This window comes from Rhinoraja longicauda, chromosome 37, assembly GCF_053455715.1.
Source record: "Rhinoraja longicauda isolate Sanriku21f chromosome 37, sRhiLon1.1, whole genome shotgun sequence".
Taxonomy (NCBI): domain Eukaryota; kingdom Metazoa; phylum Chordata; class Chondrichthyes; order Rajiformes; family Arhynchobatidae; genus Rhinoraja; species Rhinoraja longicauda.
This window is the reverse complement of record NC_135989.1, coordinates 17,161,071-17,177,747: the sequence shown is the minus strand read 5'-3', so window position 1 is coordinate 17,177,747 and position 16,677 is coordinate 17,161,071. Positions and strand designations below refer to the sequence as shown.

General features: G+C 42.8%; 1 protein-coding gene and 1 long non-coding RNA gene across 2 annotated transcripts; one reads left to right on the top strand and one right to left on the bottom strand.

The window, feature by feature from the left end:
- Nucleotides 1-2,564: 2,564 nt before the first annotated feature.
- On the bottom strand, nt 2,565-9,476 carry LOC144610504 (histone chaperone asf1b). The gene is made up of 4 exons (XM_078429255.1): nt 9,211-9,476; nt 8,899-9,014; nt 5,110-5,286; nt 2,565-3,591 (listed from the first exon to the last, which is right to left on the bottom strand). Exons 1-4 carry the CDS (start codon nt 9,317-9,319, stop codon nt 3,388-3,390), a joined length of 606 nt encoding a protein of 201 aa, XP_078285381.1. The 5' UTR covers nt 9,320-9,476; the 3' UTR covers nt 2,565-3,387.
- Nucleotides 9,477-9,782: 306 nt separating this feature from the next.
- Nucleotides 9,783-16,336, top strand: LOC144610692 (uncharacterized). The gene is made up of 3 exons (XR_013549445.1): nt 9,783-9,879; nt 15,005-15,193; nt 15,891-16,336. It is a non-coding gene; the product is annotated as an uncharacterized LOC144610692 (long non-coding RNA).
- Nucleotides 16,337-16,677: the final 341 nt, after the last annotated feature.

Here is a 16,677-nt window from a genome sequence, read left to right as displayed (position 1 = left end):
GCAGGGATCCTGCTTTCTCTACACAACCTACCCTCGACCTACCTTCGTATCATCTGCAAAATTTCAATTCCCTCATCTCATCCAAATCATTTATATATAAACCATGAAGAGTAGAGGCCCCAGCACCGAGCCCTGCGGAATCGATGCCACTCTTTGTGATTAATGTTCTGACATCATGCTTTCAGCCAGTCAACGGTGTTTTGCCTCGACATCAAAATGCTTTGCCTCTTGGCATAATGTTTTTAGTCAGCCATTAGCACTTGCTTCAACCATTTCGATATTGTCATGCTCTCTTCCCTCCACCATTTTCATATGAAAAACAACTAAACACTGGTATCCAAGGAGCAGCATAGCCCATCAGGAGAATAACCCTGGGTTAACCCAATGGTCTAGTGAGCAGACCAATCTATCAGAAGAATCCCACATAAATAATTTGACAACCATTACTTACCTACTGCTTCATAATCAGATTTGTCCATCAGAAGAATGGATAACCAACGGAAAGAAGCCTTGGCAAGCCGTAGTGATTTAGCTGGTTAAACTCTGGTTCAGGGTGCCTAAATTCTATAAACTTATATCTAAGCCCTCTGAACTCTATGGAGAGAGACTGCATACTCTATATTGGCCAGGAAAAGACTCCACAATTGGGTGTAGATTTCTCCATAGCTTGATTGGAGACTTGAAAATGGTGCTAATTACCATGAATGTCAGACAGCATTTGCCTACTGTCTTTCTATTACATCACAAAAAGCCAAATGGAATGTTGGCCTTTATCTCAAGAGGCGTGGAATGTAAAGGCTGATAGCCATGTTACAGTTAGATAAAGCTGTTGCACCCTACTTAGGATAATAGAGTTCAGGGCACCAAATCAGGTGAAAGATATATTGCTCTTGTGGGGGTACATGGCAGATGCATTAGGCTAACCTTGGGTCTATATGTTTTAAAGTATGGAAAATGTTATATACGGGTTTATATTGCATTGAGTATAGAAGAATATCTGGTAAAATGTCCAATGCGCCTTCACAGGACAATTATCATATACAATTTGTCACCGAGTCAAATGTTTCCAAAAGATTAGTTTAAAAAAGTGGTTTAAAGAGATTGGGAGAGGAGGGTGCGGTAGAGGTGCATAAAATGGGGGCAGGGAGGGTATAGTGGAACTGCAGAGCAGCATAAAGCCAAGGCAAATGGCAACTAATGATAGTGAATAAATAGGGGATGACTGAGAGGCCAGAATTGAAAGAGACAAGTAGTTTCAGAGGATGCCAAGGGTGGACGAGGTTACAGAATTGGAATGGATATGAAAATAAAAATGAGCATTTTAAAATCAAGGTACAGTCAGATTGGGAGTTATAGCAAGAGTGATGGGTGAAGTGGGCAGTGCATGTTTTAGATGGTCTTCCACCTTGCATAAGTTCAAGAGGTTCTGGAAAACTAATGGCAGCACAGTTGGTCAGAGATCCTTCTTTTTTCCCCAGAGAAACAAGATTGGGAGTGTCGGCTTTTGTTTTGCACTGTATTGGGGGTTTGATGTATTGAATTATTTTGTTTGTTATGTCATCTATTGAGTACTGCATTTGCAAACCTGTTGAGCTGCTGTAAGTAAGAATTTCATTGTTCTGTTTTGGTACATATGACAATTAAACACTTTTGATGATGTTTGACCAAGCACATCAACATCTCTCCTCTCTTAGAAGCCTTTGGAAGTTTGCCACGTCTCCAACAACTCGAACTTCTTAAGTGCACCGTAGAAAGCATTTTATTAGGAGGCACCATAGCATGGTTTTGGTACAGCTCCATTCAAGACCTCAAGAAATTGCATAGAAATTGTGGACGCAGCCCACACCATCACGCAAACAAGCCTCGCTTAAATTGACTCCATCTACACTTCACGCTGCCTCAGCAAGGCTGCCAGCATAATCAAGGACCAGTCTCACCCCAGGCACTACCTCTTCTCCCCTCCCATCAGGTAAGAGGCATAGAAGTGTGAAAATGCATACCTCTAGATTCGGGGACAGTTTCTGCCAAGCTGTTATCAGGCAACTGAACATCCATCACCAACTCAAAAGCAGTCCTGAGCTATCATCTACCTCATTGGAGACCCTCAGACTATCTCTAATTAGACTATCTTGCACTAAGTGTTATTCCCTTTATTGATACACTGGACAGCTTGATTGTAATCAAAGATAGTCTTTCTGCTGACTAGATAGCATGCAGCAAAAAAAAAACTTCACTGTACCTGTGAAAATAAACAAAATGAATTGAGCTCTAGATAGACTTGTATGCTGCTATTCTGGTCCCAGAATTTTGGAATGACAATTGTCAAAATGTTAGGTTTAAAAAAAAGTTATTGCAAAAGATAAGGATTTATACAAATAAACTTACCAAATGAAAAGTGAACCTTGTCACCAGAGAATTGGTTTCTAATTTACTATGTCATTTGTTACAGAAACAATAATCCAAAATACCAGTATTCCCACCAGGGTTAATGTGATAAAGAATCTTTGAAGGAACTCCTTACACAGGTAGAGTATCACAGTACACCTCAAAGACACAAATGCATTTACAAGTGCTTTTATTCAGGCAAAGCAAGACAATACAATTCTACGTCACTAACATTTGTAAAAAAAATGGTTGCAGTTTTCAGAACCAATATTTTATAAAGTTTGTCTTTTGAATTTAAACATTTTTAATTCTCTCGTCTAATAGAGTCAATGCAAGTAGGTTTGGATCACGATTTACAAAGTACATATTAAAAGTTACAAAATAGTTTCCTCAGAAAGATTCTGAAGACAATTTCACTGGGAAGCTGATATTCATACAACCAAATTAAACTCCCAGGTTATATTACACTGAGTTGCATTGTTGGATATGGCAACTCCACATCTTTTGATAGTTCCAAGTATCATTGCTGAGACCACAAAGTGGCAATAGCTCATCTAGTCAGTAGGTAACTGAAGCTCTCAAAATGACCAGCTTTTGGTTCTAATTTAGAGGCATTAAACACATTCAACAAACCAGACTTATCCAACCCTGCCCCTTACCCCAAACCTGTCCTGGACTTGCACAGCATAAACAAAACCACAAACAAGTTCTGCAGTTACACATTTATTTCTGGCTAATTTACAACAAACACCAACTGAATTTTACCAACAACCATCATTTGGGCAAAAGAAACCAGCTCACCATAAATCACCGATGGCAGTTATAACCACTGCAATTGTTGTGGACCCAGAATGGGAACTGGCACACCTTGCACTCCTTTTGCTGATTTAATGCCATCTGGGATAGTGAAGTAGGACAGATACTCCTTTCAATTTAATCCAAAAGCTAACAAACACCTGGGTAAAAAAATATCGTCCATTTCAATGCAGTCACCAGGTGGTTTCACATACAGTCCATTGAATTCTCCGGAACTATACTCAGTGCACCTCCTGCGCCAAGTCCCTTCAGGGGTGTACAGGTGGGAGGAAGCATTGCATTTGAACTTGGGTCAACATTCTCAATATCTTCCATTTTTTCACTAACGCCTTCCCAATTGATGTGGAACCTTGTAACTCTTGGATTTGAAGCCAAAATATTTCGCTGGAGCTAGAGAGCAAGGAGAGAAAAACAGGTTCAGCGCCGGTGATACCAATGCACACATCATAACTAGACTATTCACACATATTAAAGTTATCAAAGTTAGCGGCCTGTGTTCAAATGCACCTTTAATGCCATAGTGCTCCCAGCCATCATCTGCAAAAGCATGAATGTTAGCCACGGTAAAATACAAACGTGCTACTTGATACAGCGAGGGAAGAAAATGAAGACTCGGTTTCTAGACAGGACTGTTTCTAGACAGGGTGGGGGGAGGTCCAGTCTGCCTTTGGATAGACAAACGATCCAAGGATTGAATGGCAGCAGCACAGCTGGTCGAACTACAGCACCAGAGATCTGGATTAAACCCTGAACTCAGGTGAGTCACTAGTTTGCACATTTTCCATTTGTGAGATATGGATTTCCTCCATGTTCTCAGGTTTCTCCCACATCCCAAAGATGCTCATTATTGACCTCTGTAAATTGCCCCCAGTATGTAGGGAGCAGTGGAATCTGGATTTTGATGAGAATAAATGTAGAATTAGCGTAATGTTTGGTTGATGGTTGGCCTGTTCCCATGCATCTGACTACCTCACTTCAAAAGTATTCATTGATAAAAGGGGGGGGGGGCAGATGTTCCAGGACTACGAATGCAAAGTCCAATTTTGGAAGAGTTGCCCTGACCAAGCTTCATCAGGACTGTCAAAAACTGGGTTCACTGAAAAGGGCACATTATTTTGGCAAAATTAAATGGAACAATGTCAATTTATATTAAATGCATCAAATAAATGGGCTATTAAGTAGTGAAGAGCTATATCTGCATATGACTTTAAAAGGTAGAGTCTTGGAGGACTCCTTTCCTTATTCTGAAATACTGGCCAGGCTCCAAGGCAAGACTGGAGGTGGCCTGGTTGTTCCCCTTGAGGCAAAGTAGATTTAACAACTTGCTTAGATACGTTATGTGAAGATGGAAGTTGCCTTAAAAAAAAAAATCAAGGACAGAATTCAAGGCATGCACGGGTCACTGATTGTAGATGATCAGCCATGATCACAATGAATAGTGGTGCGGCTCGAAGGGCCAAATGGCCTCCTCCTGCACCTATTTTCTGTTTTCTAGAAGGTTTGGGGCAAATACAAGCAAGGGAGGAAAACCTTTAAATTACTCTGCTAGGAACTGGCACGGATTCAATGGCCCAAACGGTAATCTCCCAATGACCATTTATGATCCTATGAATGAGCAAGGCAATGAAGCAATCGAGAGACATAGGGCATCGAATATACGGATCCTGCACTTTGGGATGCATACAGCAGACTTTTACTTGCTGAAAAGAAATTGTCCGAATGTCTCAAAAATCTAGCAGTTTCAAGTCCTATTCAGTGTTCTTATTCTCTAGCCATGTAGGCCACAGAGCAAATAGGATTAGCAAGGTATTCACTAGAAATGTTTGCTATTGGTATACTGATTTTAAAAGCAGTGACTTTCAATTTTGTTTTCAAACTACAAAAACAATGAATTTCCGCGGCTCTTACTTTGGCATAGTCTGGTTTCATTGGTGGATTCTCCTTTAATTCAGGATCAGTATATTCATTATTCACGTAATAGCCGACGCGAATAAACTCTTGATCTCTATACGTGCACGTGATGAGCACCACAGTCACACCAACTGCGTCAGCGTCTGGAATAAGACTTGCATTTGGGGCATCAGCCTGAAAAAGCAAATGGGAACAATGTTATTTGTACAATTTAGAAATCTACACAATACATATAACCCAAGCTCCATGTTTATGTTGAGTTATTTGATAGAGATATTAAAAGCCAAACTCACTCTGCTACAATGACCCAAGATTGCAATACGACTCAAACCCAAACTCAGTTATATTTTTAAATATCCACAAATGATTCCCCTGCAGCCTTTAAAACACGGTGGCGCAGCGGTAGAGTTGCTGCCTTACAGCGAATGCAGCGCCGGAGACTCAGGTTCGATCCTGACTACGGGCGCCGTCTGTACGGAGTTTGTACGTTCTTCCCGTGACCTGCGTGGGTTTTCTCAGAGAGTTTCGGTTTCCTCCCACACTCCAAAGACGTACAGATATGTAGGTTAATTGAGTGGGTAAATGTAAAAATTGTCCCTAGGGTGTGTAGGATAGTGTCAATGTGCGGGGATCGCTGGGCGGTGTGGACTCGGTGGGCCGAACGGCCTGTTTCCGCGCTCTATCTCTTTTTAAAAAAACAAAACAATCTCCCGTTTGCAATTTTGGTGCAAAATATGAACAGTTCAGCTCTGGAATCCTCCAATATGCACAAAAAAATGTCATCTTGGGTATAGCCATCAATTACTCAACCTCCAAACCCTCAATCCTGGGGGGTAATAAACATGCTAAATATTTGACGGTTTTTAAAGACTCAATATCCTTCTAGGAAATTGACATTCACCAAGCAAAATCCTTGCTTTCTTAAGAAAAATTATCAGCCATGGGAAAACAAAAAAGAAAATTAATGGGAGCCAATCTTTTGTTGCAGGAAGAGAGCTTCAGCACATCAGAATTTCTTGGACTAAGTGTTTAAAAAAAAGGTAAAATGCAAAAGAAAATTCAGTATTAATCAATAACAACAAGCACTAACTGTATATTATCTGCTATAATTAGTCACCTACCAGGAGGAACCGCTGAAAGTTGTTCACAAATGTTGAAAATGTCACTGCCTGCATATCAGCCAACATTTTAGACATTACAAGTTAGCAGCACTAAGTAAAGCCGTGGTCTCCCCTGCTCCTATTAACAATGTTGTTAGAGAAGAAGTGGGACTGCTAGGAACAGAGATACAAGGAAAAGTGGTGCAGCACCTTCAATGACTGTAATAATTACCAAAAGGTGCATGCAGAGGCAATGTGGGAGACATTTTTAAAATTGAAAATAACCAGTGGAAAGTGCAGTTAAATCAATAAACATCATTGATATCAGAACTGGAGCTTACTAACTGGCAAGTTCACTTAACCTACTACTACAGACTAGGTCTATTAATCATGGACATTGAAGTACACAAGTTAGTGCACCACATTAACTCAATAATCCACTTTAACAATAATTAAAATTCAAAAGCTCACAATACCAAGATAAGAAACTATGCATCTAATTTGTGCAATAAGAATTCCGCTATGTCAACAATATGCATCCGATGACCTGCATATACTGAACAGCAAGATTAATTCAGTGTAAACATTTTACAGTACAAACCTTGCCTTAACATGCAAGAGACAAGATCAGAAACTGCTTTTCAAACTCGTGTGCCCATCCAGGGGTGATATATTAACATTGAAATCTGTATTTGAGATACAGATTACACTAGGATTCATTCATTACAGATTCCAGATTACACTAGGATTCATTTTTTGTTGTATTGCTCTGCATACACTTGCTGCAATCCGCTCAATTCAGAATAATCTCTAACATCATCCAAATAAAACTAATGGAATAAGAGTCTGAAGAAGGGTCTCGACCCAAAACACCACCCATTCCTTCTCTCCAGAAATGCTGCCTGACCTGCCGAGTTACTCCAGCATTGTGTCTAATGGAATATCAAGTCATTAATAACACAAAACATGTTATTATAACCAGCTTGAACATATTATTACCAGCTTGAAAAATGTTTAAAAAAATGTATGGGGGAAATTGGTGGAGACAGTTTTCTATAGTGAGATGATTTGTAACTCAAGTAGCCTCTATTTTTAGATATTATTATAAATCAGTTTGATTTATTAATCTTACTTAATGATTACCAGAAGCAGCCTTGAATGTCAAAACGTTTTTACCAGTGGAGCATCTCAAGAGGGCAGGTAATTTGGAATTCTCTACTCTGTGGGGCAGCAAGAGCTGTATCATTGGAGTATTTAGAGGAAGCCAGTTGCCTGGTATCAACCCAGTGCACAAATAGGGAAAGGAACAAGGTTACTAGCTATTATTCAGAAAAGCTTTAAATTTTACAGTTTCCCTTTGACTTGCAATTACCACAGGACATACAACTTTTCATTACCAAATTTTGGCAAAAATCAACAAATTGACATTTGATTACATTGGAAGCCTGCTCTGAAAGTTGTACATACTCAGTCCAAAATCAATTTTAATTTAGATTACCATCTAAGGGATAGCCAAACACAACTGTAAAGCTTCCAGTGTTATTCAGCAACTCTTAACACAATAGACCACTGAGTGTTAACAAAAGCAGAAATAACATTAAAAACATATCTTATTATGATTATTCAGGCACAAAACAGGACTGAATTAATGTCAACTAAAACCAAAAGCAAATTCAGCTCTTCAAAAAAAAAACACAGCTCACAGCTCAGGCAGCATTTGAGAGAGAGAGGGAAACAGTTAAGATCCTGGGCTAATAACCTTTCATCTGTTCGCCATATGCTGCCTGACCTATAGAGAACTTCCAGCCTTCAGTTTACTTGCTGTGGTCCATTTACATGCATAACAGAAACAAATGTTAGTTTACAAAAAATAAAAAGACAAAAAGTGAGGGAGCAACTGAGAAGATCAGGCCCTGAACTGAAGGATCCCAATCCCAAAATGTCACCTATGCATGTTCCACATGACAATTAATTTATCCAATACTGTAGTTTTATTTACCTGCTCTATAACATTACAATATTATTCTTGTTCTATAATTCGTCAACCAGGGAGTAGAGTTAAACAAAACCATCACCAGTTTAAAAGTGACATGACATAACACAATTAAACTACAACAAGAGATGAAATAAAACTGTTGGGATGCATTTAGACCAAATGCGATTCCACCACATTCTATATACTAAAACTCTCGTTTATTATCTTGTTTGTGATTGAACTTCAGCCAAAACGGTACACGATAGCGCGACAATTTTAGGCCCACCTTACTCACCATTGTCACTTTAGTGATAATGCAAGTAGTTTTGTTGAAATCGGTGTTATATTTTTTAAGTTATTCACATTTTAAAGTTTAAAAGGAGGGGAGGGGGAGAGGAGAGAGAGGGGGGGGGGGGGGGGAGGACAGAGTACTGCACCAATGCAGGAGAGGTTTGGGCCCAAGGGGTCCACTTGGTCTTAACAGATGAAGGACAATAACCAACAGCAAAACTACACAAAGCCAGTGAGTTCCTGCAAAAGATCAGAACACCTGCGGTCACGAATGATAATGAAATAGTTTTAGGCGCGAATTCTAAACGAAAGTTATGCATTCCAAAGATGGACTAAATGCTCAAAGACAGGGTTCATTCTTGCATGCAGTTTTTTTTATTTTGTGCATTGTAGCCTGACCACAGACGACCATTGCAATACCTGAAACACAAACATGTGACGTCCAGCGGGGACAGGTCCCACCAGCACCGAGTCCAGCACCTGGTCGTGCTCCTCGCTCTCCGCAGAACCCACGTAGATAATTTTCCACTCTAGATCTAAAAGAGGCAGGGCAGAAAAAAAGAACAAAACAGAACAATAAGTAGATGGACGATGCACAAAGTGGGCAAGTGGTCGCTGTGGCCCGAGGCGCGCCATAACGACAGATTGACAACCCGGTCTCCATTGATCAACCCCCCCCCCCCCCCCCCCCAACCCACCCACAAAGGCGCCAATTGTCGCCCGGGCCCTCACCGTCCGGCAGGTCCTCGATGCACTCGAAGGTGATCTCAAACTGGAAGGGGTTGTTGAAGGGAGATGGGTTGTCCAGGACCACCACGTTCAGCACTTGCACTTTGGCCATTGTGAGTGAGGGGAGCAAGAGATGGATGGAGGGAGGAAGGGGGGGGGGGGGTGTTTGTGTGGTGGAAAGGGGCGGTTATCTGCCTGTTTCCACTGGGGGGCCCGCGCTCCGTGGCCGCAGGCAAGCGCCGAGCTCCCGCTTGCCTCCGCCGGCCGCCTCCCTTCACACTGCGCGCCTCCCGCCAACGCGCGCCTTTATACCGGCGTCATCGGCCTCGCGAGAGCGGACCCCCCCCTCCCAACTTTATTGACACGCGCGGTAGGTCCGGGCGCCATTTTAGTAGGCAGGAACATTTAAAAAGAAAAAAATAACGGAAATCTGTGAGTTGATCGATGAGATATATTCTGCATTTTAATGGTGTCATCACCCATACTGTTTCCCCCCAAAACACTGCGAGAGGCAGAGCGGACGGCGGGTTTTGCTTACTAAAATGGCTCCCTTGCGTACTACGACATGATTTTCGACGGAGTGGTCCATCTTGCTCCGCTCTAGTAACTTTGGCGGCGACCGATCGACGGCGATGACGGGGAAAAGTCGGTGCGGATGGCGGCGGGAGTCAGGTCCGTGAGGGGGGCGAGGGTTGGAAGAGCAGTGCTGGACTACTGAGAGCAGATGTTCCACCATTCCTCCTGGAGTTTGAGGGAGGACATTCTTGCTATTGAGGGAGTGCAGCCCTCCCCCCCCCCCAAGGCTCTCCAGGTTAATGGCGGGACTGTCATATCATATGATGGGTCGACTGGGGCTTGTGTTCACTGGAATTTAGAAGGATGAGAGGAGATCTGAGAGAAACATATAACATTCTTATTCACAAAATGCTGGAGTAACTCAGCAGGTCAGCACTTTGGCACAAGGTTCCACATAGGAGATTAGTGGGCAAAATTAGAGCACATGGTATTGGGGGTAGGGTACTGACATGGATAGACAATTGGTTGACAGACAGAAAGCAAAGAGTGGGGATAAATGGGTCTCTTTCAGAATGGCAGGCAGTAACTAGTGGGGTACCGCAAGGCTCGGTGCTGGGACCGCAGCTATTTACAATATACATTAATGACTTGGATTAAGGGATTAATGGGGCAGGAACGGGGTACTGATTGAGAGTGATCAGCCATAATCGCATTGAATGGCAGTGCTGGCTCGAAGGGCTGAATGGCCTACTCCTGCACCTATTGTCTATTGTCTATTGTCTATTAAAAGCACCATTAGCAAATTTGCAGATGATACAAAGCTGGGTGGTAGTGTGAACTGTGAGGAAGATGCTATGAGGTTGCAGGGTGACTTGGACAGGTTGTGTGAGTGGGCGGATGCATGACAGATGCAGTTTAATGTGGATAAGTGTGAGGTTATCCACTTTGGTGGTAAGAATAGGAAGGCAGAGTATTATCTGAATGGTGTTAAGTTAGGAACAGGGAACATACAATGAGATCTGGGTGTCCTAGTGCATCAGTCACTGAAAGGAAGCATGCAGGTAGAGCAGGCAGTGAAGAAAGCCAATGGAATGTTGGCCTTCATAACAAGAGGAGTTGAGTATAGGAGCAAAGAGGTCCTTCTGCAGTTGTACAGGGCCCTAGTGAGACCTCACCTGGAGTACTGTGTGCAGTTTTGGTCTCCAAATTTGAGGAAGGATATTCTTGCTATTGAGGGCGTGCAGCGTAGGTTTACTAGGTTAATTCCCGGAATGGCGGGACTATCATATGTTGAAAGACTGGAGCGACTAGGCTTGTATACACTGGAATTTAGAAGGATGAGAGGAGATCTTATCGAAACGTATAAGATTATTAAGGGGTTGGACACGTTAGAGGCAGGAAACATGTTCCCAATGTTGGGGGAGTCCACAACAAGGGGCCATAGTTTAAGAATAAGAGGTAGGCCATTTAGAACTGAGATGAGGAAAAACATTTTCAGTCAGAGAGTTGTGAATCTGTGGAATTCTCTGCCTCAGAAGGCAGTGGAGGCCAATTCTCTGAATGCATTCAAGAGAGAGCTGGATAGAACTCTTAAGGATAGCAGAGTCAGGGGAGAAGGCAGGAACGGGGTACTGATTGAGAATGATCAGCCATGATAACATTGAATGGCGGTGCTGGCTCAGAGGGCCTCAAACGCTAGGGATTAGAAATAGGTTTTGAGCCTGGACTTAAAGGAGTCGATGGAGGGGGCAGTTCTGACGGGGAGAGGGATGCTATTCCACAGTCTAGGAGCTGCAACCGCAAAACCCCTGCGCTTAAGCCTAGACCGCGGGATAGTCAGTAGCCCCAAGTCGGCTGACCTGAGGGACCTGGAGATGGAGTGGTGGGTTAGAAGATTTTTGATATAGTGGGGGGCAAGCCCGTTTAGGGCTTTGTATGTGAATAGGAGGACAGTATGTGAATAGCATTGGACAGAGTAGATGCAGGAAAAATGTCCCCCAAGTTAGGGGAATCCAGAACCAGGGGTCACACAGTTTAAGAATAAGGGGTAGGCCATTTAGGACAGAGACAAGGAAAAACTTTTTCACCCCGAGAGATGTGAATCTGTGGAATTCTCTGCCACAGAACGCAGTGGAGGCCAATTCACTGGATGGGCTGAATGGCCTACTCCTGCACCTATTGTCTATGTATCTATGTAAGGGACTGCAGATGCTGCTTTACATCGAAGATAGACTAAAATGTTATATGGTTATAGACACAAAATGCTGGAGTAACTCAGCGGGACGGGCAACATCTCTGGAGAGAAGGAATGGGTGACTTCAGGGTCTGAAGAAGGGTCTCGACCCGAAACATCACCCATTCCTTATCTCCAGAGATGCTGGATAACCCGCTGATTTACTCAAAAACCAGCATTTTGTGTCTATCTACCATCTACCTCTTTGGTGACCCTTGAACTATCTTTGATCGGACTTTGATCCACACCTGACTCCTGAAGAGTGTTTCTGATCTGTCGGACAGGTGTTTGGGGATTTTTCTTTATTATAGAGAGAATTCTTCAGCTGTGGAGCTGTGGAGGTCTTTCTTGGCCTGTCAGTCCCTTTACGATTAGTAAGCTCACCAGTGCTCTCGTTCTTCTTAATGATGTTCCAAACAGTTGATTTTGGTACGCCTAAGGTTTGGCTGATGTCTCTAACAGTTTTAGTCTTGTTTCTCAGTCTCATAATGGCTTCTTTGACTTTCATTGGCACAACTTTGGTCCTCATGTTGATAAACAGCAATAAAAGTTTCCAAAGATGATGGAAAGACTAGGTCCTGAGAGCTCTCTTATACCTGCATTAAGGAGGCAATTAAACACACCTGAGCAATTACAAACGCCTGTGAAGCTACGTGTCCCAAACATTATGGTGCCCTGAAATGGTGGGACTATGTATAACCATTGCTGTAATTTCTACATGGTGAAACCAAAATGTATAAAAATGGCCTTTATTAAAATCTGACAATGTGCACTAATTAACCACATGTGATTTTTTTCTATTACAAATCTCAAATTGTGGAGTACAGAGGCAAATAAATAAATGATGGGTCTTTGTCCCAAGCATTATGGAGGGCAATGTAGATTGAGAAAGGGGAGAGAGGTGTCAGAAATAGTACAAGTCCACATAAAAATCAACTAATTGGGCATCCATTGTTTCGACCTGCTCCTGTCCCAACAAACTCATCTCCTAATACCTCGTATCAATCTTATTCATCCTTGTCCAGCCGGTTCTGACCATATTGAGACGCCTCACACAATCTTCAATTTTTCAATAACTTTCACTTCCACCTCATTTTTACTATGAACATCCAGTTCCTTTGCACCTCCATTCCCAACCAGGCAGGTCTCTGGGCCCCACCGGTACTTCCTTGAAAAGAGACAAAACCAGTCCCCTCTACTAACACTTTCCTGCATTGGTGGAACTAGTCCTCACCCTCAACAAACCTCTCTTTTGACTCCTCTCATTTCCTTCAAGTCAAAGATGTAGCCATGGGCCGCAACTACGCCTGCCTTTTTGTTGGTTATGTCATTCAGTCCTTATTCAAAACGTACAGCAGCACCATTCCTCAACTCTTTCTCAGCGATATTAACAACTGCACCTGTGCAAAACATGTTGCTTTCCGCTAACTTCCATCCTGCCCGTAAATTCACTTGGACTATCTCTAACATCTCTCCTTTCTCCATGTTGTAGTGCCAGACATGGAGCCTATAGTATCAGTCTCCGTTACCCCATACATATCTACACCACAGCCTTGCATCATCTCTACATATTTATAGAAGCATGCATTGTATATCACCTTGCACACATTCTACATTATCTGTTTTGCATTCATCTTCATTATCATCTCCCTAAACCACAATCCTATGCTCTTACCATTCTTCTGAATACACTACAATATCACCAAAAGCAAGCACACCAAAACAAATATATTTCTTTAGCTCTGATCTGTACAATTGGAAAAGTTGTCCTATTCAATAATGACTTTGACAGGGTTAATTCTGTCAGTTCATTTCAATTGAATCTACATCAAGAGATGTGAACTAAGGAATTATTTGAAAATAAAAAGCAAAATGTCCAAGGATTTTTTCCCCCACAGAGATAACAAAACATAGCTTGTAACGTTATTTGAAAGGGAATTAAATAAATTATTAGAAAAAAGAAAGCACACACATGTATTTATTCAATCCTTTCACTATATGTCTCAGACAACTTAGAGCTTTATAGTTTCCATAAACAACAATGAAATTGATTACCAGGTAATCTAGTTGAGCGATAAATATTGGCGGAGACTCATAGGAAACCCCTTCTGTTTTGATCATCTGGTCAACTCAGTGCTCTCTCAGCGGTTCTCCACTCTGCTCTAGACCAAAACATCAGGTTGGTGTCCATCGATTACAGCTCAGCATTCAAAATTATCATCCCTTCAAAACACATTACCAAGCTAGATCTCTGTACTCTTCCTTTGCAACTGCATCCTTCCTCGCTGGTAGACCTCAATCAGTGTGGATCAGTAATAACATTTCCTCCTCACTGACCATCAAAACGGGTGCACTTTAAGGTTGTGGGCTTAGCCTCCTGCTCTACTCTATACCGATGGGTGTGGCTGAGCACAGCACCAATGTCTTCTATAAATTCACTGATGACGCTGCACAGTGGCACAGCGGTAGAGTTGCTACCTTACAGAGCCAGGCACCCGGGTTCGATCCTGACTATGGGTGCTATCTGCACGGAGTTTGTACGTTCTCCCTGTGACTGCGTGGATTTTTTCCAGGTGCTCCGGTTTCCTCCCACACTCCAAAATGGCACATATTTGTAGGTTAATTGGCTTCGTAAAAGTTGTAAATTGCCCCTAGTGTGTACGATAGTGCTAGTGCACAGGGATCGCTGGTCGGCATGGGTCAAAGGGCCAATTTCCATGCTGTATCTCTAAAGTAAACTAAACTAAATCAAACCCATTGTTGCCAAAATCATGGGTAGTGATGATTCTGCATACAGGAGAGAGATAGAACATCTGGTTGAGGAGTGCCACAACAACACCTCTTGCTCAATGTCACCAACACCTTGGAAACTTCAAAGGGGAAAGTTGGGCGATCACGTGCCAGTTGTCATTGGGGTGGCGGTGGGTCGAGAGTTAGCTGCTTCAAATGTCCAACATGTAAATGTAATCACAAAGCCTGCCCATCTACTTTCATAGAAGTTCAAAGAATTTGAGCAGTCCCTGAAAAACTTCTATTATTGCACCATAGAAAGTATCCTGGCTGGTTGAATCATGGCCTAGTAGGGCGTGCCCAATGCACAGGAAGACACGAGGCTGCAGGGAATGGGGGACTCAGCCCAATCTATCACAGACACAGCCCTTCCCGCTATTGGGAGTATCCACATGAGGCAGTACCTCAAGAAGGCAGCATTTATCTTCAAGGATGCCCGCTATCTAGGTAAGTCCCTCTTCTCTCTCCAACTATCGAGCCCGAGGTACAAAAGCCTGAAAAGCCACACCACCAGCAAAAGGAACAGCTCTTTATTAAAGCTATCAGGTTTTTGAACAACCTTGAACAACCTTAATTCTACCTCAGTAATGGAACTAAGGTTGCCAACTATCTCGCTCCCAAATTCGGGACAAGGTGACGTCACCACCCCGCGCCCCACGTGACCTCACCCAGCCAGCGGCTACGAGCTCCCGCTCCACCAGTGGCGGCCGCCCGGGCCGGGAGGCGGGTTGCCACGCAACCTCCGTTAGGCGGCGCCCAGGCCTCCGAACCTAGACTATCCGGAGCTAAAATTGCGGAAACCTAGAGTGTCGAAAACCTAGAGTGTCGGGATCTAAACTGTTGGGATCTAAACTGTCGGGACCTACAGCGTCGGGACCTACAGCGTCCGGGCCTACTGCGCCCCCCTGGGCCTAATACGAGACAAGGGCGGTCCCGTACCGGACAAACCAATTTAGCCCAAAATACGGGATGTCCAGTTGACAACCCTAAATGGAACACACCTACTGTGGACTTGTATTTTTAAAATTGTTTTTGCAATAGTGTCTTGTTTGTGAACAGTCTTTATTTTCCTTTTGACTGTGGTGCAGAATTTATGTGTAATTTTAAATATAATTTATGTTTTTGTGTGTTGTCTGATATTCAGCAGCCACGAATGCAGAGACTCGTACTTCAGTATATTTTAGAGATACAGCGCGGAAAAAGGCCCTTTGGCCCACCGACCAGCGATCCACGTACTCGAGCACTACCCTACACACTGGGGACAATTTAAAATTCTTACCAAAGCTATTTAACCTACAGACCTGTACGTCTTTGGAATGTGGAAGGAAACCAGAGCACCCGGAGAAAACCCATGGTGTCACAGGGAGAACGTACATTCTCCGTCTAAACAACACTCGTAGTCATGATTGAATCCGGGTCGCTGGTGCTGTAAGGCACCAACTCTACCACTGTGCCCATACTTCTTATGCTAGTCCACACTTGTACCTCAGTCTGTACTTCACCGTACTGGTGCATATGACAATAAACTTGATTGTTCTTCAAAAGATGCCAGAGGATCAATAATGTCCACCCGAGGGCTTGATGCTAAAAGATGCCCATCCTGCAGTCCAGCAATCTTGGAGCAGTGGCCTGCATTTTTCTGCTGCAGTCTCAGGAATGTAAATGAACTATAGCTTTTATTTTGCTATAGTTTCTACTGAATTCCCTTCTTCCCTAATGCTCTTTCCATAAATTTTAATGACAATTAAAGCCATTTGTGAAACTGACACAATTACAAGGTAATTTTCATCATGAGGTGCAATTTTTGCAGTGCTGCTGCCTCTTTCAATCTCTCTAACGATGAGTTATAGTTGAGATGAAAGCTGTTCATTCTGAGCGTCCTGTGTTGGTGTTTACACTCCTTAAGGCTTCCTGCCTCAATGTTAACTTCA

Bases quoted from the DNA above. Each gene is read 5' to 3' on its own strand.
- LOC144610504 (XM_078429255.1), bottom strand. From the start codon at position 9,319: ATGGCCAAAGTGCAAGTGCTGAACGTGGTGGTCCTGGACAACCCATCT. The intron at 9,015-9,210 runs GTGAGGGCCCGG...TGCCTCTTTTAG, and splicing joins CATCGAGGACCTGCCGGACG to ATCTAGAGTGGAAAATTATC. The intron at 5,287-8,898 runs GTATTGCAATGG...TTGCTTTTTCAG, and splicing joins GTCACATGTTTGTGTTTCAG to GCTGATGCCCCAAATGCAAG.